Source organism: Macaca fascicularis, chromosome 8, assembly GCF_037993035.2.
Source record: "Macaca fascicularis isolate 582-1 chromosome 8, T2T-MFA8v1.1".
In the NCBI taxonomy this organism is placed as follows: domain Eukaryota; kingdom Metazoa; phylum Chordata; class Mammalia; order Primates; family Cercopithecidae; genus Macaca; species Macaca fascicularis.
Genome location: NC_088382.1, coordinates 57691074 through 57713821, shown reverse-complemented (window position 1 = coordinate 57713821; position 22748 = coordinate 57691074). Strand labels below are relative to the sequence as shown.

The 22748-nt window shown below is 41.2% G+C and overlaps 1 protein-coding gene across 4 annotated transcripts in view; it reads left to right on the top strand.

The window, feature by feature from the left end:
* The window catches only part of PRKDC (protein kinase, DNA-activated, catalytic subunit), a 189532-nt gene that overhangs the window by 133524 nt on the left and 33260 nt on the right, over positions 1–22748 (top strand). For all 4 annotated transcript variants that reach the window (XM_005563282.4, XM_005563280.4, XM_005563281.4 and 1 more), the window contains exons 65-70: positions 1436–1624; positions 2285–2509; positions 3703–3811; positions 5612–5723; positions 16976–17165; positions 21105–21279. In XM_005563282.4, the coding sequence (XP_005563339.3) occupies positions 1436–1624; positions 2285–2509; positions 3703–3811; positions 5612–5723; positions 16976–17165; positions 21105–21279 (1000 nt within the window). The remainder of the gene's footprint in view (positions 1–1435; positions 1625–2284; positions 2510–3702; positions 3812–5611; positions 5724–16975; positions 17166–21104; positions 21280–22748) is intronic.

Genomic DNA, 22748 nt, shown 5'->3' with positions numbered 1-22748 from the left:
GGTTCACAGTTCCACAGGCTACACAGGAAGTATGGTGCTGGCTTCTGCTTGGCTTCAGGGGAGGCCTTGGGGAGCTTTTACTCATTGGTAGAAGGCAAAGCAGGAGCAGGCACTTCATATGGTGAAAAGCAGTAGCAAGAGAGAGACAGTTGGGGAGGGGGTGCCATATACTTTTATTTATTTAGAGGCAGGTTCTCATTCTGTCACCCAGGCTGGAGTGCAGTGGCATGATCATTTCTCCCAGGCTCCAGCAGTCCTCCCAGGCTCCAGCGATCCTCCCACCTCAGCCACCTGAGTAGGTGGGACTTCAGGCATGCACCAACATGCCTGGCTAATTTTTAAAGATTTTTGGAGAGACGAGGGGTCACTGTGTTGCCCAGGCTGGTTGGGAACTCCTGAGCTCAAGCCATCATGCCTGGGCCTCCCAAAGTGCTAGGATCACTCATCACCAAGGGAATGGCCCACTTCATTCATGAGGGATCTGCCCCCATTGATCCAAACACCTCTCACCAGGCCCCACCTCTGACATTGAGGATTACATTTCAACATGAGGTTTAGGTGGGGACACATATTCAAACTATATCAGAGGTGAAGAATTTGGGAAGATGACTATAAGTTCAGTTTTGTACATTTTGTCAGTGGCTATTCAAGTGTAGGTGTTGAAATTCAGGGTCTGTGACCTGTGAAACTCTTCAATGAGCAGTCCAGGTTTTTAAAATCCTCTGCAATTTTCTATAAATGTCCTGTATTCTAATTTTATTGTAAGAACTTGTTATGTGGTAAATAACCCCCAGGAGAGATGTAAATCAAGTTATTGTGATTAAAAGTATTAAGTCTTACTAATTGGTTAGTCTTAGTAATTGGTTTCATTGGTAAGTTTCTCAGAGAAATGGCTTCCTCCTAGTTAGGATTTGTGTGTGTGTGTGTGTGTGTGTGTGTGTGTTTTTCTCTCTCTCAAAACAGGGTCACCCAGGCTGCAGTGCAGTGGCATGATCTCAGCTTACTGCAGCCTCAACCTGCTGGGCCAGGTGATCTTCCCACCTCAGCCTCCCAAGTAGCTGGGGCTGCAGGTGTTTGCCATCACACCTAGCTAGTTTTTGTGTTTTTTGTAGAGACAGTGTTAAGCCATGTTGCCTAGGCTGGTCTCAAACTTCTGGCCTCAGGTGGCCCACCTGCCTTAGCCTCCCACAGTGCTGGGATCACAGGCGTGAGCCAGCGTGCCCAGCTGGGTTTGTCTATTCATTTAGTACTGTAAAATTCCTTTTGGTTTTTCTTCCATTCAGTGTTACTCTGAAGAGCTTCTCTTTTCTCTCTCCTTGCCATAAATCTGAAAAGGATTGTTTTTAGTGTGATTGTTACATTCTTCCTTTTTACATGTTCTCATTGGTATTCTTTCCAACTTTGTAAAATAATTTTATTAACTTTTCTCCACTAGGCTCTCAATAAACAAGACTGGGTAGATGGTGAGCCCACAGACGCCGAGAAGGATTTTTGGGAACTTGCATCCCTTGACTGTTACAACCACCTTGCTGAGTGGAAATCACTTGAATACTGTTCTACAGCCAGTGTAGACAGTGAGAACCCCCCAGATCTAAATAAAATCTGGAGTGAACCATTTTATCAGGTGGGTAAAATTATTTTTAAGTGATTGAAATAAATATTTTAGATAGGTGTTTTCTAGTTAACGAAGTTGTTTAAAACGTTTCAAAACAGGTAGTAGTTGTGAAGCACCAGTGAGTTGCATGACCTGACTCCACCTACAAACCCCATAGTATTGTTAAATCTCTTATCACTTTTAGCTAATCATCTTTTCAAAATGAATGCAATGCATTTTAAAATAAATATTAACATTCCTAGTATGACTACATGGGAGAATATTTACTGTTGTCTCTTATATTACAAGAAGTCGCCCCGGATCACTGACTAAACATAGGCCTCCCAGCTCCTGGGACAAGAGGCTCTCCTGGTTTCTCCACACTATACCTATCCTGACTGTGCTTGTAAATTCCTCAGTTTCTATGTAACATCTAAATCATCTTCCAGCTAAAAGTAGTCCCCAATATTTTGTAGAACACGTTCCTATATATTTTGTGGTTACAAAACAAGCTATTTTAGATGAATTTGTTTTAAAAATTGGAGATTACTGTTTCAGACATCAGACATCATCGCTTTGATTCTAAATCTTGATCTATGAAAGTATAGCAGAGAGTATTACAGAAATAAAATAATCAGACATACTCAAATTGGCTTTCTGCAGTTACAAGTATATTTTTATGTTCCTTAGGAAACGTATCTACCTTACATGATCCGCAGCAAGCTGAAGCTGCTGCTCCAGGGAGAGGCTGACCAGTCCCTGCTGACATTTATTGACAAAGCTATGCATGGGGAGCTCCAGAAGGCGATTTTAGAGCTTCATTACAGTCAAGAGCTGAGTCTACTTTACCTCCTGCAAGATGATATTGACAGAGCCAGATACTACATTCAAAATGGCATTCAGAGTTTTATGCAGGTAATACTATATATTATATATGTGTGTGTGTGTGTGTGTGTGTGTGTGTGTGTGTATATTATAATGTGGATCTATCTGAAATATACTATTTTTAGGATATTTTTAAAACTCAGTAAACTCATGAAAAAAAACCAAAAATTTTCAAGTACTATTTTCATACCACCTATTTCCTTCTTTCTGTTCTTCCAATAATGCTGTTCATTTTGTTATTTATGTTAATGCCTTTTTAAATCTTTTTTTCCTGTTTTAGAAAGGTTTCATTTTTTCCCCTTTTGTTACCTTTCTCATACTCTTAAAGAACACTTGAGAGTAGGCTTTTTTTTTTTTTTTTTGAGACAGTTTCTCTTTTGTCACCTGGACAGTGGAGTGCAATGGCACAATCTGGTTCAAGTGAGTCTCCTGCCTCAGCCTCCTGGGTAGCTGGGATTACGGGCGCTCTGCTAATTTTTGTATTTTTAGTAGAGACGAGGTTTTACCATGTTGGCCAGGCTGGTCTTGAACTCCTGATGTCAGGTGATTCACCTGCCTCAGTCTCCGAAGGTGCTGGGATTACAGACATGAGCCATCACTCCTGGCCAAGAGTAGACTTTTCTATTTGGGGTAGCAGAATGGAAGCTTGTTTACTTTGTGGAGAAGAGTGGGGGTTGATCTTCCCTGATTGTTTTCTGCCACTCTTTCTTTCCTTTTTGCTTTTCTCCAAATCTTTTCCTGACAGTTGTTTGTTTGTAAGTGAATGTCTTGTATAGAGTTTATTAATAACATTTAGCATAGGTTAGTGACATTTAGCACAGAAGCATATTCATTCATTGTTTTCATTTTTATTTAATGTGTTGAAGTTGATTAGCACTCTCAAGGAAGTTTATCAAAAGAAGAATTGGCTTCTGTAGTCAGCAGTTTTACATTATAGGATGTTGGGATTATTAAAACTTGGTGGCAAGTTGAGGCAGTGATAGCCTGGTGATGTCAGTTTTATTGATTTCACTGAGCCAAAATGTGATTGAAACCTTAAATTATTATTTTTTTTAATTTAAACTGTTTGTTAACTGTGTCTGTGACCTAATTATTAACCATTCTGAGGCATATTTATAGAATAATTGCTACATTTCATAATTTAGAGTATTGTTAAAAACTTAAAGACACAGCTTGATTTATAACACGGCATTTGTAAATGCCTTTTTTTTTTTTTTTTAAAGAATTATTCTAGTATTGATGTCCTCTTACACCGAAGTAGACTCACCAAATTGCAGTCTGTACAGGCTTTAACAGAAATTCAGGAGTTCATCAGCTTTATAAGCAAACAAGGTAATTTTTTTCATCTGTCATTTTTTTCATTTCTAATTGTGGAAGAGTTTTAGCATCTAAATTATTTTCTACTTAGTGAAAGTGCACGTTTCTTAATGTATGGGTTAGAAACTCCATCGAATTTCCTTTACAAATATATATTTTCAGATCATTGAAATAAATGTTTAAAATGGTCAGGCAGTGTTCTAGGCACCAGGGCTGCAAAGTGAAAGAAAACATGCTGCCTACCTTAATGAAGCTTTTGGAGTAGTGGGGTGATTCCAGAGGACACCTGCCCACAAGGGTGGTGGGGCCCACCCTGGCCTGAGAGGGTGCAGAACTCTTGGAGGAGGGTCCTGAGCAGTGGGGAAGAGGCAGGGGCTTGCAGACAGAAAGCTGTGGTGCCCATGAGGTGCACACTGAGGGTACTGGGTGTCCTGGCTTGAAGGGAGGGCGGGAAGGCTGCGGGCAGCAGGGCCCACATCAAGAAGGCCTTTGTATTGCTGGTAAGTGGGTTTTATCCCAGTGCCTATGGGAGGTCACCCAAGAATCTAAGGGGAGGAATACATCTTTGCAAAGGTAAAATGTTTTATTTGTTAATCTGAATTTCATTTTTGTCTTAAATAATTACAAAAGATGCTTTTCAGAATACTGATAAAAACCGATATTTATATCTACCTAGTTATTTTCTATTTTAATTTTGGAAAATTATTTTTCAAGTACATATTAATGATGTATCATTTATTAAGTGCATTCTGCTTTCAGGAGCTATGTTAATCTCTTTATCAGTATTACCTAGTCTTTTTTTTTTGAGACGGAGTCTCGCTCTGTCACCCAGGCTGGAGCGCAGTGGCACAATCTCGGCTCACTGCAACTCTGCCTCCCAGGTTCATGCCATTCTCCTGCCTCAGCCTCCTGAGTAACTGGGACTACAGGCACCTGCCACCACGCCTAGCTAATATTTTGTATTTTTAGTTGAGGTGGGGTTTCAACATGTTAGCCAGGATGATCTCTATCTCCTGACCTCGTGATCCACCTGCCTCAGCCTCCCACAGTGCTAGGATACAGGCGTGAGCCACTGTACCCGGCCAGTGTTCCCTAGTCTTTGTAACAACTTCATGAGATGGATTTTTTTCTCCTCATTTTTTAGAGGCTTATAGAGATTGAATGACTTGCCTAAACTAATAAGTAAAAGATTTAAATTTTGAACCCAGGACTGTCTTATCTAAGCTTGTGTTCCTGACTACTGTTTTCCTCCAACAGAAAGAAAACATATTAGCAATGTGAATTTTCAGTTTCATAAAGATTATTATGAATCTCTTTTCTGAGACCCTTGAGGCCAGAATGTTTTGGACACTAGAAATATTACCTGTGTACACGCCAGGGGCTAGGACAGTATTCTATAACTCTCCAGCTTAAGTTACGAATATTCACATTGATGCCATAAACAAAGACTAAGTAGCCCTATACCAGTGAAGATCAGATTTTTTTTTTTTTTGCCAAGAAAATTTGCTATAACCCTATGAAAATCTTTTTAGTTATCAATGCTTTTTAGATTTTGATATTACAGATGGACTGTAGACCTGTAATAAATGTAAAAAGAATTTGTGCATGTTTATTTCTCCATCCTTAAGCAATTGAGTTTAAATGTTAGAATACATTAAATTTAGTATGGTAACTTTGTGTCCTTTTGTGAAAGAAAGGACTTTTTTGTAATTTGGGCAGAAGTCTGAGTTTTCTATTTACTGATAATGACCTTACTTTGTCATTTGGTCTTATAATTGAGCTGTGGGTATAGTCACCCTCTAATACTATTTTTAGGCAATTTATCATCTCAAGTTCCCCTTAAGAGACTTCTGAACACCTGGACAAACAGATATCCAGATGCTAAAATGGACCCAATGAACATCTGGGATGACGTCATCACAAATCGGTAAGACGTGGTCCCTTTAAGTCAAATGTGGATTGTTTTTTGAAATTGTTGGAATGGTTTTTCTTCCAAACCATGGTTTAGAGAAACGTGGGATTTGAGCCTAGTGCAGCTGTTTTCCATCCTTCCTGTTTCCCATGTAAGTAGGTTCGATAGAGCTCTCTGTGTCTGCCGTGTCCTCTTTCCCACATGCCCTGTGGGGATGCTGCTGTCGGGAGGTGCTGGTGGCTGATCCTGAACCTGCACCTCCAGGAAGGGAGACAGGGTCAGTGTACATTTGCTCCTCTCACAACGGAATGTTAAGTAGTTAAATGACAACAAAGACGACGACTACATAATGATTTTTATTATCAGATTTTATAACTAGGATTTTTTACATTCTTGCCTCCTATCTCCCAACTCCATTACACAGTCATGTCACTTTCCCAGGTCTCAGGTCATTTTCATGTCCTCATCTTCTCCCATCCTGTAACTACCCTGTGGAATCCATAGGGCAGGTGCTAACCATGTAATAAAGTCAGAGAGGTTGTGGTTTATTGCATGCAAATGTGCATAGGAAATAGGACTCAAGGACTCTGATTCCAAGTGTCATGTTCTCCCATTATTTCCTCCACTACTACTTTTTTTTTTTAACTTTTTATTTTGAGACGAGTTCTTCTGGAAAAGTTGCAAGAAAAGTAGTACTCTCCTGGGTGCCTTTAACCCAGATTCACTGATTTTTTAAATAACATTTTAAACATTTTTCCATGTTAGCATTTGTATTTTTTTCTTTTCTACCAGACCCTACATATTATTTATTTTCTGAACCAGTTGTGAGCGTAAGCTGGATACATCCCTTTGCCTTGTTATAGATCAGTGTTCATTTCTTAAGAAAAAGAGTATCTTTTTATTTAACAGTTCGGTGATAAACCTCAGAGCTTTCATTTTTCCTCTAAAGCCCAATTTCAGTTTTGTCAATCGTCCCAGTAATGTCCTTTGTGGCATTTTCTCTACCTCTATGACAGGATCAGTACAGAATGATGGACTGCATTTATTTGATGTGTCTGTTTAGTCTCCAAAAGGCTTTGTGTATCCTAATACTGACACTTTTGAGTAATGTTCCTCTGTTTGGGTTTGTCTTATGTTTCCTTATGGTGGGACTCAGGTGATCTGCCTCTGGCCAGAATATTCCTCAGGCTAGCAAATCATGCGTGGGGCAGAATGTCCATCTGCCTTTTACTGGTGATTTTTTTTGTTTCTGTTTTTTTTCTGTTTTTTGTTTTGTTTTTTTTGTTTTTTTGTTTTTGTTTTTTTTTTGGATACAGTCTTTTTGTCCAGGCTGGAGTGCGGTGGCGCAATCTTGGCTTACTGCAAACTCCATCTCCCAGGTTCAAGCAATTCTCCTGCCTCAACCCCCCAAGTAGCTGGGATTACAGGCACGCACTACTATGCCTGGCTAATTTTGTATTTTTAGTACAAAATACAAAATTTGGCTATTTTGTACTAAAATTCCTGCCCTCAAGTGATCCTCAAGTGAGCGTTGGCCTCCCAAAGTACTGGGATTACAGGCTTTACCTACCATGCCCAGCCTGGTGATAATAATTTAGATTGTTTGGTCTCTTCACTGTATAATGCCATTTATTTATTTATTTTTCCTTTCCAACTAACAAATAAATGTGGGAGCTGCTTTGAGACATACAGATGTCCTGCTTCTCCTAAGACTTACCCCTCCATATTTCGCATTTGTGGATGACTCCTGGCCCAAACCAGTGTTGGCAATAATGGTTGCAAAATAATAATTTCTAACTCTACCTATTTATTTATATTAGTCTACGTCTTATTGTAGGCAGGCACCCTCCCTTCTGTTTACGTACTTATTTACTTTTTAAAGATTATCAATAAAGACTCAGGGATTCAAATTTTATTTAGTGGGATATGACCTACTACTGTCCTTATTTATTTTGTGTTCAATTATCTCAGATTTGGCCAGCAGGCTCCCCTTTAAACTGGCAAATCAGGCTCATCTTACCTGTCTTCTCCTGTTTTCTTTTAGAAATGTTACGGATTTAGGTCTCTGATGCATTGGAAGAAAATTTTTGTAAATGGTGTGAGATAGGGGGTAGGTGTTTACTTTTTCCATATAGATATCTATCCAGCCCCATTTGTTCAAAAATCTTTCATAATTGAGTCGCCTTGGCAATTTTTTGGAAACTCAGTTGACCGTGTATGTGTGGGTCTATTTCTGGATGCTCTGTTGTAGCCCTTCCTTTGTGTTCTTTTTTTCCCACAATAGCAAACTGTCTTCATTTCTATCACTTTATAGTACGTTTTGAAGTCAGATAGGATGAGTTCTCAAACTTTTCTTTTTTTTTTGAGACAGGGTCTTACTCTGTCACCTGATCATGACTCATTGCAGTCTCAACCTCCCAGGCTCAAGCAGTCCTCCCACTTCAGCCTCTCAAGTAGCTGGGACCACAGGTGTGCGCCACCATGCCTGGCTAATTTTTTTGTCTTTTTTTGTGGAGACAGGGTTTCACTATGTGCCCAGGATGGTATGGAACTCCTGGGCTCAAGCAATCTGCCCGTCTCAGCCTCCCAACATGCTGAGATTACAGGCATGACCCATGGCACCTGGCTCAACTTTGCTTTTCTTTATAAATACTACTTTATTTTAGTTGATTTGCATTTATATTTACATTTTAGAATCTGCTTGTCAATTTGTATAAAGAAAAACTGCTGAGATTTTGATTGGGACTGTATTGACTATAGTTCAGTTTGGGGGAGTTGCTATCTTAACAATATAGAGTTACCCAGTTCATTAATATGACATATCTATGTATTTTTTCAGTATGGAGATCTTGGATGTCTTTTGTGATTTATTCCTAAGTATTTTATGTTTTTTGGCACTGTTATAAATGGATTTATTTTCAAAATTGTATTATATTTCCCAATTATTTGCTGCTAATGTAAATTGCTTTTTATATATTAACTTTGTATCTTTGCTAACTTGGTAGTTTTAGTTCTTGTTTTGCAGATTCTCTGGGATTTTCTATCATATCATCTGCAGATAGGGTCACTTTTCTTTCTTTCTGAAATTTATGCCATTTATTTCATTTTCCTGCTTTGTTAAAACCATGAGGACCTCAAGTACAATCCTGAATATAAGTGGTAAAATGAGCATCTTAGTCTTATTCTTGATGTTAGAGAAGACAACTCACTCATTCAGCTTTAAAAAATGGTAATGTTTTTGTAAATGCCTTTTATCAGACTGAGGAAATTCCCTTCTATTCCTGGTTTTCTGAGAGTTTTATTATGAATGCGTGTTGAATTTTATCAAACAATTTTTCTGCATCAGCTTAATCATATTGTTTTTCTCCTTTATTGTGTTTATGAAGTATTACTTTGATGCTTTTTAAATATGAAGTCAATCTTGCATTCTTGGGGTAAACCCAATATGGTCATGATGATCCCTTAAGGATTTTAGCATCTGTATCGAAGTGGGATATTGGTCTATAATTTTCTTTTTTGTAATATCTTCATCAGGTTTTGGTATTAGGGTTATCATGGACTCATAAGATGAGTAAGGCATGTTTCCTTCTCTATTTTAAAAAGAAGTTTATGGCCAGGCGTGGTGGCTCACACCTGTAATTCCAGCACTTTGGGAGGCTGAGGTGAGCGGATCACCTGAGGTCAGGAGTTCAAGACCAGCTTGACAAATATGGACAAAACTCGTCTCTACCAAAAATATAAAATCGGTGCATGCCTGTAATCCTAGCTACTCAGAGGCTGAAGCAGGAGAATCTCTTGAACCTGGGAGGCAGAGGTTGCAGTGAGGCAAGATTGTACCATTGTACTCCAGCCTGGGCAACAAGAGCAAAACTCCTTCTCCAAAGGGGGGAAAATTATATAAGATCCTCATTATTTCATACTTGAATATTTGATAGGATTCACCAGTGAAACCTACCCTATTTGGACATGGGTTTTCCCTTGGGGAAGATTTTTGATAATGTATATAATTTCCTTAGTCGATACTGATAGAGAATTTATTTATTTATTTATCTTATTTATTTATTTATATTTTTTGAGACAGAGTCTCGCTCTGTTGCCCAGGCTGGAGTGCAGTGGCGCGATCTTGGCTCACTGCAAGCTCCACCTCCCAGGTTCATGCCATTCTCCTACCTCAGCCTCCCGAGTAGCTAGAACTACAGGCACCTGCCACCATGCCCAGCTAATTTTTTTATTTTTATTTTTATTTTTTGTTTAGTAGAGATGGGGTTTCACCGTGTTAGCCAGGATGGTCTCGATCTCCTGACCTCGTGATCCGCCCGCCTTGGCTTCCCAAAGTGCTGGGATTACAGGCATGAGCCACTGCGTCCGGCCGAGAATTTAAACTTTCTGTTTCTGGCTGGGCATGGTGACTCGCGCCTGTAATCCCAGCACTTTGGGAGGCCTAGGTGGGCGGATCATTTGAGGTCAGGAGGTGGAGACCAGCCTGGCCAATATGGTGAAGCCCTGCCTCTACTAAAAATACAAAAATTAGCTGGACATGGTGGTCAGCACCTGTAGTCCCAGCTACTCAGGAGGCTGAGGCAGGAGAATCGCTTGAACCCACGAGGTGGAGGTTGCAGTGAGCAGAGATCATGCCACTGCATTCCAGCCTGGGAAACAGCAAGATTCTGTCTCAAAAAAAAAAAAAAAAATTATATTTCTTTTTGTGTCATTTTTGTTAAATTGTACTTTTCAATCACTTTGTCCATTTTCTTTTTAAATTTCTGCCTGCCTTATTTGTTTTTTAAAGTAAATTTGTCCATTTCATCAACATCATCAAATTGTTGGTATAAAGTCCACATTATTCTCATCCTTTTTATTATTTGTAGTGTCTGTGGAGGGAACCCTTTTTTCATTCCATGTATTGGTTATTTGTGTTCTCTTTTTTAATACTTGATTCATCTGGGTAAAAGTTTGTCAGTTTTGTTGATCTTTTTCAAAGGACCAGTTTTTGACTTCGTTGATTTTCTTTATTATCTGTTTTCTATTTAATTGATTTCTAGTATCATCTTTACTATTTTTTTCTTTTCCTCTTACTTTGTATTTGCTTTTCTTTTTCTTGTTTCTTTAGGCAGAAACTGTTGATTTTATACCTTTTCTTCCTTGTAATACAAGCATTGAAAGTTACATGTGTCCCTCTAAAGTACTGCTTTAGCTACATTCTGCAAATTTTGGTATGTTATTCAGTTCAACATATTTTTCTAATTCTTATGTAACTTGATCCATTAAATATTTAAAAGTGTTTTAATTTCCAAATACCTGGGTTTTCTGGCTATCTTAGTGATTGCTAAATTCCACTGTGGTCAGAAAACACCCTCTGTATGGTTTCGTTCCTTTTAAATTTTATTGAGACTTCTTTTATGTGCCAACATATGGTCTATGTATATACCCATGTAAATACCCATGTAAATTTGAAAATTTTGTATATTCTGCAGTTCCTGGGTATCAGGTTTTATAAATGTCAGTGAGATCAAGGTTGTCAGGGATACTTTTCAGATCTTCTATGTCTTTACTGTTTGTTTGTGTAGTTCCATCACTGCTGAGAGAAGGATGTCAAAATCTATGATTGTAGGATTGTCTATTTCTGCCTTTAATTCTGTGTAGTTTTACGTACTGTATTTTGATTCTGTTATTAGGCACATACACATGGATAACTGCTGTCTTCCTGATGAAATTATTTATTTGTTTTTATTATACTTTAAGTTCTGGGGTACATGTGCAGAACGTGCAGGTTTGTTATGTAAGTATACACATGCCGTGGTGGAAATACTTTTTTTTGAGATGGAATTTTGCTCTTGTTGCCCAGGCTGGAGTGCAGTGGCATGATCTTGGCTCACTGCAACCTGCACCCCCCAGATTCAAGCCATTCTCCTCCTTCAGCCTCCCAAGTAGCTGGGATTACAGGCATGTGCCACCACACCCAGCTAATTTTGTATTTTTAGTAGAGATGGGATTTTGCCACGTTAGTCAGGCTGGTTTCGAACTCCTGACCTCAGGTGATCCGCCCACCTCGGCCTTCCAAAGTGCTGGGATTACAAGCGTGAGCCACCATGCCCTGTCAAAATACTCCTTTTATCATTATGAAGTAATGATACATCGATGTGTGTGTGGATGGATTTCATGTATGTTTATGAAGTAACATATAATGAAAACACCACTAGATAATATTGTACTTTAAACAGTCATACATATTCTAAAGAACATATGTGGTTTTTGTCACATATTCTTTAGAACATATGTCTTTTATTATACTTACCACTCTGTACTCATCATTTGTTCCTAAGACCCAAGTTTTTCTCTTGTGTCATTTTCCTTTAGCCTGAAAATCTTCCTTTAGCAGTTCTTGTAATGCAGGTCTACCTGTGATGAACTCTTGTTAGTTTTTTCCTTCTCTGAAGATATCTTTATTTCTCTGTCATTCTTGAAGGACACTTTCTCAGAATGTAGAATCTGGGTAGATACTCCCTGCCCCTTGTGGTATCTTTTGGCCGCTGTGTCTCTGAAGATGATGTCTTCACTATTCCTGTTGTTGTGGCTCATATGTAATGTGTCATGTTTTTCTGGCTGCTTTCAGGATTTTTTTCTTTATCATTGGTTATCAGCAGTTTGATTATGATGTGTCTAGGCCTGGTTCTGTTTGAATTTATCCCATCTAAAGTTCACTGACTTTCTTGAATCTGTACATTTTTGTCACCAAATTTGAGGAGTTTTTGGTCATTGTATTTCTTCAAATACTTTTTGTCCCAATTTCTCTTGGTTTCGTGGGAATCCAGTTACACATACATCGTGCCTTTTGACATTTTTCCATAAGTTCCTGACTCTGTTCATTTTTATTCATTCTTTTTGTTGTTTATTCATCATATTAGATAATTTCTATTGATTTGTCTTCAATCTTGCTCTTATTTTCTTTTGTCTTACTTGTTCTTCTAAGAAGTCCGTCTAGTGACTGTTTTATCTTAGGTATTGTATTTTCCAGTTGTAAAATTTCCGTTTGGTTTATTAAAAAATATTTTCTCTTTTTCTGCTGAGATACTCACCCTTTCATTTATTGCATGTGTTTTTTTCTTGACCTCCTGGAGCATAGTTTAAATAGCTGCTTTAAGGTCCTTATATGATCATTCCAACATATGGGGTCAGCATAGAGTTGGCATCCATTTTCTGTTGAGATGGATACATTCTCCTGATTCTTTTTATCAGTTAATTTTTGAATGTAATTTGTGAATATAGTAGTCCTTTCTTATCTGTAGGAGATACGTTCAAAGATCCCCAGTGGAATCCTGAAACCATGGATAATACCAAACCTTATGTATACTGGTTTTTTTTCCTATATATACACACATATGATGAAGTTTAATTTCTAAATTAGGCACAGTAAGTAACAATAATAACAATAATAAAATAGAATAATTCAAACAGTATACTATAATAAAAGTTAATGTGAATGTGGTCTATCTCTCTCAAAATATCTTATTGCACTATATCTGCAGTAACTGAAGCCAGGGAAAGCAAAACTGCAGGTAAGATAAGGAGAACTACTGGATTCTCTTGCGTAGATGCTGGCTTATAATTCTCTAGCTGGCGATCTGTTTAGATAGTAGGCTCTGTCTTGCCTTTTGTTGATTGAAACCTCAGTTCCTTTCCAAACCTGTGCTGTTTTGAGTCTGTCTGTACATGCATACTTCAGGGCAGCCTGAGCCTGGTGGGTTCATGTGCAGAACTAGAGGATTTTTCTCTGGTTCTCTCCCCACCAGGATTCTCCCTGTAGCACCTGTCTGCCTGGGCTCCTTTTCTTGTTCCCCTGGGTAGAATGCAGCAGGCTTGCCTTAAGGATCTCAATCACATTGCCACCACACTCCTCAGGGTCAAAAGGGAATAAGACAGAGAGGAAACAGGAAACCCATCCCAATAGCAGACCCTCCCAGTTTTGATTCCCTGCACATACAGTCTGCCATCTTTTATTCACTCAGAGTTCTTGGGGAGTTGTATTTTATCCAGTTTCTAGTTGTTGTCAGCAGAGGATAGGCCCAAGGGGCTCCCAGTGCCATACCAGAGCCAGACTCTGTTGTTTTTAGAAAAGATGGTTCTCTTCTTGGTTTGTTCTCTCTGATTTGATGTGAGAACATGTCATGCAGTGTAACTGTTTTCTGTGTTTGTTTAATTTGTTCCCTCTGTCTGGGACTCCCTTGTCAACTCCACTTCTAAAATTGCATGCACCCTTCACAGCCCAAGGGAGTCTGTCTCATTCTGTGGATGTTCCCACCTCCCTTTCCTGAAATGCCAGGCACTTTATTCACACTGGTAGGAGACATTTATGGATTCAGTAATTCATTATTTATTGAAATGTTAATCCAGTACCCACTTGTATTTATTGTTATGATTAAAAACAGTGAAAGCTTAAAATCAGTGGCAGCTTTGGGGAATGAGCCAGCACTGTGGTTGGTGTGGGGATGAGGAGCACAGAGCAGTATGGTAAGAATAGGAAATGGCCAGCGAGGCTTGTATCTTGGGAGTAACAAAAAAAGAGGGAAAAGGAAAAAGAAATGTAAAACATGATGGTTTATCTGCCTACAGTGTTTCCTTTTCCCCTCCCTTCCCCTCCCCTCCCCTCCCCTCCCCTCCCCTCCCCTCCCCTCTCCTCTTCTTTCCTCTCCTTTTTTCCTTTCCTTTTCTTTTCTTTCTTTCCATGCACAGGGTCTTGCTCTGCCACCCAGGCTGGAGTGCAGTGGTGCAATCATAGCTCACTGCAGCCTCAAACTCCTGAGCTCAGGCGATCCTCCTGAGTAGCTGGAAACACAGGCTCATGCCACCATGCCCAGCTAATTTTTACTTTTTTTTGTAGAGATGAGGTATCACTATGTTGCCCAGGGTGTTCTCAAACTCCCTGGCCATAGTGTTTCTAAGAAATTGGAAATCAGTTCCTGGAAGAATAACAGAAATTTACTTGATTGTTGATCAGGGATGAGCTTTATATATTAGGGCCCTTTGTCAGTGTTACTAATATTAATGGAAATAAAATTACTTGGACAGAGTCATACATGTAAATTATGATTCAAATAAAAATAATTTTGAAATTGGGTATGGAGGCACACACCTATTGTTTCAGCTTCTTGGGAGGCTGAGGCAGGAGGATTGCTTGAACCCAGGAATTCAAGGCTGTAGTGTGCTATGATTACATCTGTGAATAACTACTGCACTACAGCCTGGGCAACATAGTGAGTCCTGTTTCTAAAATAATAATTTAATAGCAACCTAGACTTACCTTTTAAATTTTCATGGTGGCATGGTGGCTCATACCTGTAATCCCAGCCTTTAGGAGGATTCCTTGAACCCAGGAGTTTGAGACCAGCCTGGCAACATAGCAAGCCCCCGTTTCTACAAAAAAATGTAAAACTTAGTTTGATGCGGTAGCATGCACCTATAACCAACCCCGGCTATTTGGGAGGCTGAGGGAAGAGGACTGCGTGAGCTTAGGAGGTCGAGGCTGCAGTGAGCTGTGGTTGCACCACTAAGCTCCAACGTGGGCAACAGAGCAAGACCCTGTCTCAAAAAAATAAATAAATAAAAAGAAAAGAAAATTTTCAGTGATTATAAACTGTTTACTGTTATATATTTATCACCTTAAGTTGGGACATATAAGGAGCAAAATGGCTCAACACAGGGTATGTTACCATTCATCAAAAGATAAAATTTAGGCCAGACATGATAGCTCACTCCTGTAATCCCAACACTTTGGGAGGCCAAGGCAGGCAAATTGCTTGAACTCAGGAGTTCAGAACCAGCCTGGGCAACACGATGAAACCACGATTCTACAAAAAAAAAAAAAAAAAAAAAAAAAAAAGAATTAGCTGGGCATGGTGGCCTGCGCCAATAGCCCCAGCTACTCAGAAGGCTGAGGTAGGAGGTTGGCTTGAGCCCGGGAGGTGGAGCTTTCAGTGAGTTGAGATCTTAGCACTGCACACCAGCCTGGGTGACAGAGCCATACTCTGTCTTCAAAAAAAAGAAAAGAAAATGGTGAGGTTGAACATTTTATTCTGTGCAACTGGAAGCATTAAGTGATGTATGAAAAGTACTGTTAAAATATCATTGGTGGCCGGGCATGGTGGCTCACTCCTGTAATCCCAGCACTTTGAGAGGCATATCATTGGTGGCCGGGCATGGTGGCTTACTCCTGTAATCCCAGCACTTTGAGAGGCTGAGGCAGGCAGATCATGAGGTCAGGAGTTCAAGACCAGCCTGGCCAAGATGGTGAAACCCCATCTCTACCAAAAATACCAAAATTAGCTGGGCGTGGTGGCACGCGCCTGTAATCCCAGCTACTCAGGAAGCTGAGGCAGGAGAATCACTTGAACCCAGGAGGCAGAGGTTGCAGTGAGCTGAGATCGTGCCACTGCACTCCAGCTTGGGTGACAGAGGGAGACTCTGTCTCAAAAAAAAAAATTATATATATATCTCATTGGTGATCTTTAAGGAGTTGGTTTATGAAAATGGAGAGTAAGTCAATACCTAGAGTGTATATTTATGGTTTTAAATGTGAACAAAGGCTGGGCATGGTGCCTCACACCTGTATCCCAGCACTTTGGGAGGCCAAAGCAGGTGGATCACCTGAAGGTCAGGAGTTGGAGAGCAGCTTGACCAACATGGTGAAACCCCCTCTCTACTAAAAATACAAAAATTATCTGGGTATGGTGGTGCATGCCTATAATCCCAGCTGCTCAGTAGGCTGAGGCAGGAAAATCGCTTGAATCCGGGAGGTGGAGGTTGCAGTAAGTCAAGATCGTGCCACTGCACTCCAGCCTGGGCAACAGAATGAGACTCCATCTCAGGAAAAAAAAAAAAAAAACCAGGTAGGCCGAGCACGGTGGCTCACGCCTGTAATCCCAGCACTTTGGGAGGCTGAGGCGGCCGGATCATGAGATCAGGAGATTGAGACCATCCTGGCTAACATGGTGAAACCCTGTCTCTACTAAAAATTAGACGGATGTGGTGGCGGGCATCTGTAGTCCCAGCTACTCAGGAGGCTGAGGCAGAAGAATGATGTGAACCTGGGAGGCGGAGCATGCGGTGAGCCTAGATCGCGCCACTGCACTCCAGCCTGGGCGACAGAGTGAAACTCATCTCAAAAAAAGAAACAAACAAACATTTACTAAGGTGTAGAATTTCTGCCTGTTATTGCTACCCAGCAGCTTCCTATTCCTGAGTCTGACATTGTCTCATTTTTCTTTGTGTAGATGTTTCTTTCTCAGCAAAATAGAGGAGAAGCTTACCCCTCTTCCAGAAGATAATAGTATGAATGTGGATGAAGATGGAGACCCCAGTGACAGGATGGACGTGCAAGAGCAGGAAGAAGATATCAGCTCCTTGATCAGGAGCTGCAAGTTTTCCATGAAAATGAAGATGGTAGACAGTGCCCGGAAGCAGGTGGGTACTCATGTCTGTCTTTCCTGCTGTGTCACAAGATTTTGCTAAATTAGCTTTTCTCTAATTTTAGCTTTTCTTTATAGTCTGAACCTTAAAATAATTGAGTAGGTGTTATTTTTTTTCTCTCTTTATAAGTAAACTGGGCTGGGTGCAGTGGCTCACACCTATAATCTCAGCACTTTGAGAGGCCAAGGCAGGCGGATCACTTGAGCCCAGGAGTTAGAGACCAGCTTGGGCGCAGAGTGAGAACCTGTCTCAAAAACAAAGGAAACTTCGGCCAGGTGTGGTGGCTCAAGCCTGTAATCCCAGCACTTTGGGAGGCTGAGACGGGTGGATCACGAGGTCAGGAGATAGAGACCATCCTGGCTAACACGGTGAAACCCCGTCTCTACTAAAAAATACAAAAAAAACTAGCCGGGCGAGGTGGTGGGCGCCTGTAGTCCCAGCTACTCGGGAGGCTGAGACTTGAGAATGGCATGAACCCGGGAGGCGGAGCTTGCAGTGAACTGAGATCCGGCCACTGCACTCCAGCCTGGGCGACAGAGCGAGACTCCATCTCAAAAAAAAAAAAAAGGAAACTTCAAGGAGCACTTACTCAAAAGTCTCCAGAAAGCCTCTAGAGTTTATTATATTCCTGTTAGTCATTTCAAAATGAATCCTTACCAGTTAGTTACAAATTATTTTTAGGTTTACTTTGTAGGAATTATCATTTAATACTAGGACCCTTTCTTGATATTAAGTATATACATTGCTTAAAAATTGCATGTAATCTCTTTAAATGTATATAATTTTTAAACATACTACGGAAGCTTGCTATGTTAATGACCCTATATCAATTGCTATTGCAAGGCAAAGGATGATATTCTAGTAGAAATAATATTTCTTTTTTCTAGGTTTAAATGCTCATTTATAGATTTTTCTTTGGATGAGTGTAATATCAAGTAAGAATTTTTATGTTGCAAATAACAGAAAATCCAATTAGAGGCAGGCAGAGCAGGAACTGGGTGAGAGAAGAGCAGGGTGTGGCCAGAAGGGGTGATCTGAACTAAAGGATTTAGTGGTGAGGGAGTTGGGGTCATGGGGAGGGGACCCCAGTGTAGTTAGGAAACTGGCACGATGAGGGGAAAGACATGTTCCCTGCCATTATTACTATCTAGTGAGAGTGGGGGCTGCACACATGATGACAACAGCACTGGTGGGCAAAGAAGAGAGATGTCAGCAAAGCCTGGAGGGCACAGGGAAGAGAAGAGCTTCCACCTTGGACAGGGGAAGGGGGATGTGATTTAGGGTAGGCTTTATGGGTATGGAAAGATTTGCGCATGGAGAGGAGAAAGGTATTCCAGGAGTCAGGAGTCACGCACACAGAAACATGAAAGTGAGAAACAGAATGCAGAGTCTTATGCTAGGTTTACAGAGGGTGAGAGACTGCATCCTTCCAGGGTTCAGGAGGCCATTGAAGGTTCCATGCATGCTGGCCTGTTGTAAGCTGTGTGGGAGATTGACAGCTCTGGGGAAAGCAAAGACAGAGAAAGACCAGGAAGCTCCACATTAGGGGAGTGGGGTGGGAGTGAGCAGGGCAAGAGAGGTGCTCTGTAAGGAGATCCAGGACAACCCGCGGTGACAGGAGTGATGAGAGGGTCTGGCTGGGAACAACTTGGATTTCTCTCCTGGGTGGTTGAAAGGGCAGTAATTAGGAAAACCAAAGTCTGATGAAAATGTCTTTTGAAGCTTGAGAGAGAATTAGAGGTGTAGATTTAAGAAGACATTATATAAGCAACTAAAAAATAGGTCAATTGTATTCAGAATTAAAACTATTGTGCCTACCTGAGAAGCTGAAGAATGTATAAAGACAACTCATGTAATGGGAGAAACTATTTGCAGATCACATATCTGATAAGGGTCTAGTATCCAGAATACATAAAGAATGCTTCACAACTGAACAGTAAAGAATCAACCTAATTAAGAAATGGGCATGAAGTGTTTGAATACACATTTCTCCAAAGAAGATAGGCAAATGGCCAACCAGCTCATGCAAAAATGCTCAGTGTCACTAGGCTTGAGGGAAATGCAAATCAAATCCACAATGAGAGACCGCTTCACACCCACTGTGATGGCTGGAAGCACACACACAGATGACAAACCTTGGAGAAGATGTGGGAAACTGGAAACCTTCTGAACTGCTGGTGGGAATGTAAAATGGTGCATCTGCTGTGGAAAACAGTCTGGCATTTCCTCAAAAAGTTAAACATAGAGGCTGGTCCAAGTGCAGTGGTTTTTACAACTAATGGATCACAACCATTTACCAGATTTCTTTGTTGATTCTCCACTTCTGATGCTTCACTTGACTATACTTTAAAAAAAAAAATGTCAAGGCCGGGCGCTCACGCTTGTAATCCCAGCACTTTGGGGAGGCCAAGACAGGTGGATCACCTGAGGTCAGGGGTTCAAGACCAGCCTGACCGACATGGTGAAACCCTGTCTCTACTAAAAATACAAAAATTAGCCGGACTTGGTGGCACATGTCTGTAATCCCAGCTACTCAGAAGGCTGAGGCAGGAGAATCACTTGAACCTGGGAGATGGAGGTTGCAGAGAGCGAAGATTGTGCCACTGTGCTCCAGCCTGGGTGACAAGAACAAAACTTTGCCTCAAACAAACAAACAAACAAACACAGTTGAACCTAGAGTTACCTTATGACACAGCAATTACACTCCCAGACCCATGAGAAACAAAAGCTTAAGTTCACATGGAAATTAATACACAAATGTTGACAGGGGCATTATTCAAAATAGCTGGAAGGTGGCAGCAACCTAAATAAGATGTGGCATGTCCAGCCAGGTGCAGTGGCTCAGGCCTGTAATACCAGCACTTTGAAAGGCCGAGGCGGGCGGATCACTTGAAGTCAGAAGTCCGAGACCAGTCTGGCCAACATGGAGAAACTCCGTCTCTACTAAAAATATAAAAATTAGCCGGGCGTGGTGGCACACGCCTGTAATCCCAGGTACTTGGGAGACCGAGGCAGGAAAATTGTTTGAACCCAGGAGGCACAGGTTGCAGTGAGCTGAGATCACGCCATTGCACTCCAGCCTGGGCAATGAGTGAAACTCCATCTCAAAAAAAAAAAAGTGGCATGTCTGTGCAATGGAGTATTATTCAGCCGTACTCAGCCGTAAAGAGGAAAGAAGAGCTGACAGGTGCTACGACATGCATGAACCTGGAAGACATCATGCTAAGTAAAAGATGCCATCACCACTTGTTTTCTGATACCATTGTTACAAAATGTCTGGTGTAGGCAAATCCATAGAGACAGGAAGGGAATTTACTGTTGCCAGTGGCTGGGTAGTGACTCGGAATAGACAGTGAGTTTCTTTTTGGGGTAATGAAAATGTTCTGGAATTAGGGGTGGTGGTTGCACAACTTTGTAAATATACTCAAAAATACTGAATTGTACCCACCCTGCCCCCACCTTTTTTTGTTTGTTTTTTTGAGACAGTCTTGCTCTGTTTCCCAGGATGGAGTACACAGCAACTCACTGCAGCCTCAACCTCCCAGGTTCAAGTGATCCTACTACCTTAGTGTCCAGAGTAACTGGGACTACAGGCACGTGCCATGGTGCTGGCTAATTTTTAAAATTTTTTTAGAGGCAGGGTCTCACTATGTTGCCTAGTCTGGTTTCAGACTCCTAGACTCAGGTAATCCTCCCTCCTCGGCCTTCCAAAGTGCTGGGATTACAGGCCTGAGCCACTAAACCTGGCCTGAATTGTACTCTTTAAATATGAATTATACCCCAGTGATACATTTAGAGACATAATTGAAGCTAAAGAAATAGATTTGTTACTCTCCGGTGGATTGTGTCATGCAAAGGGGGAAGCAGGCCAATTTGAAACTTCTGTCACTTGTGTATCATCATACCACCTTCTCTCTTTTTCTATTAATACAGAACAATTTCTCACTTGCCATGAAACTACTGAAGGAGCTGCATAAAGAGTCAAAAACCAGAGACGATTGGCTGGTGAGCTGGGTGCAGAGCTACTGCCGCTTGAGCCACTGCCGGAGCCGATCCCAGGGCTGCTCTGAGCAGGTGCTCACTGTGCTGAAAACAGTCTCTTTGTTGGGTAAGTTGACCGCTTTTATCCACATACATCTTAGAGGGCTATGTTATATTGTCTTGTGTATCTTCTTCTTCTTTGTGCTGCATCATCTGACATTTGGGAGGTAAATCTTTGCAGTAATTTCAGTGAATATAGCAAAGAATGATAGTTTAATTATTTTGAAAACTTTGTTTGCATATAAGATATAAACAAACATGAAAAGCCATTTCAGCCTGGGTGCAGTGGCTCACGCCTGTAATCCCAGCAGTTTGGGTGGCCAAGGTGGGTGGATCACGAGGTCAGGAGATCGAGAACATCCTGGCCAACATGGTGAAACCCCATCTCTACTAAAAAAAAAAAAATTAGGCCGGGCACGGTGGCTCACACCTGTAATCCCAGCACTTTGGGAGGCCGAGGCGGGTGGATCACGAGGTCAGGAGATCGAGACCATCCTGGCTAACAAAGTGAAACCCTGTGTCTACTGAAAATACAAAAAAATTAGGCCAGGTTTGGCGGTGGGCGCCTGTAGTCCCAGCTACTTGGGAGGCTGAAGTAGGAGAATGGCGTGAACCTGGGAGATGGAGCTTGCAGTGAGCTGAGATCGCTCCACTACACTCCAGCCTGGGCGATAGAGCAGGACTCCATCTCAAACAAAAACAAAAACAAAAACTAGCTGGGCGTGGTGGCAGGCGCATGTCTGTAGTCCCAGCTGCTCTGGAGCCTGAGGCAGGAGAATCGCTTGAACCTGGCAGGTGTAGGTTGCAGCGAGCCCAAATCACGCCACTGCACTCCAGCCTGGTTGACAAGAGCAAAACTCCGTCTCAAAAAAAAAAAAAAAAAAAAAAAAAGCTGTTTCCTTCTGAAATAGTGTAGTCTTTAAGACTACATTAAAGGAGGAAAGCTTTCTTGGGCAGGTTTGGGTCTTGTCCCCTGCCTGCTCTGTTGCCCTGTGTCTGAGGATGTGTGCTAGTATTCTGATCAGGCATGATCCAGCTGGGTTCCCAGACCAGCTCTGAGGTATCAGCCTCAATAAAGGTGTCTAGGGGAGAAGCACTCTTTTACACTGATCCCAGGAGGAGAAGATCATTCTAGTTGGACGTTGTGGCATGCACCCTTAGTCCCAGCTACTGGGGAGCCTGAGGCGGGAGGATAGCTTGAGATCAGGAGTTCGAGGCTGCATTGAGCCATGATTGTGCCTATGTGAGTAGCCACTGTATTCTGACCTGGGCAACATAGTGAGACCCTGTGTCTAAAAAAAGAAGAAGAAAATTATCCTGATGATTGCTAAATAATTATATGGGTTTTTTTGAGGGGAGGAGGAGTTTGCTGATGTTAATATTAGTGTCCATATACCCATATAATAATAATTACACAGTTAGAGTATGGTTGTAGTTCGTAACAGCCTTGCGTGATAAGCAGGGCCAGTAGTTGTGATCCTGTGTGTGAGATAACTCTGGCAGAGAACTGTCAGACCACAGGCAAGGAGGGCATGT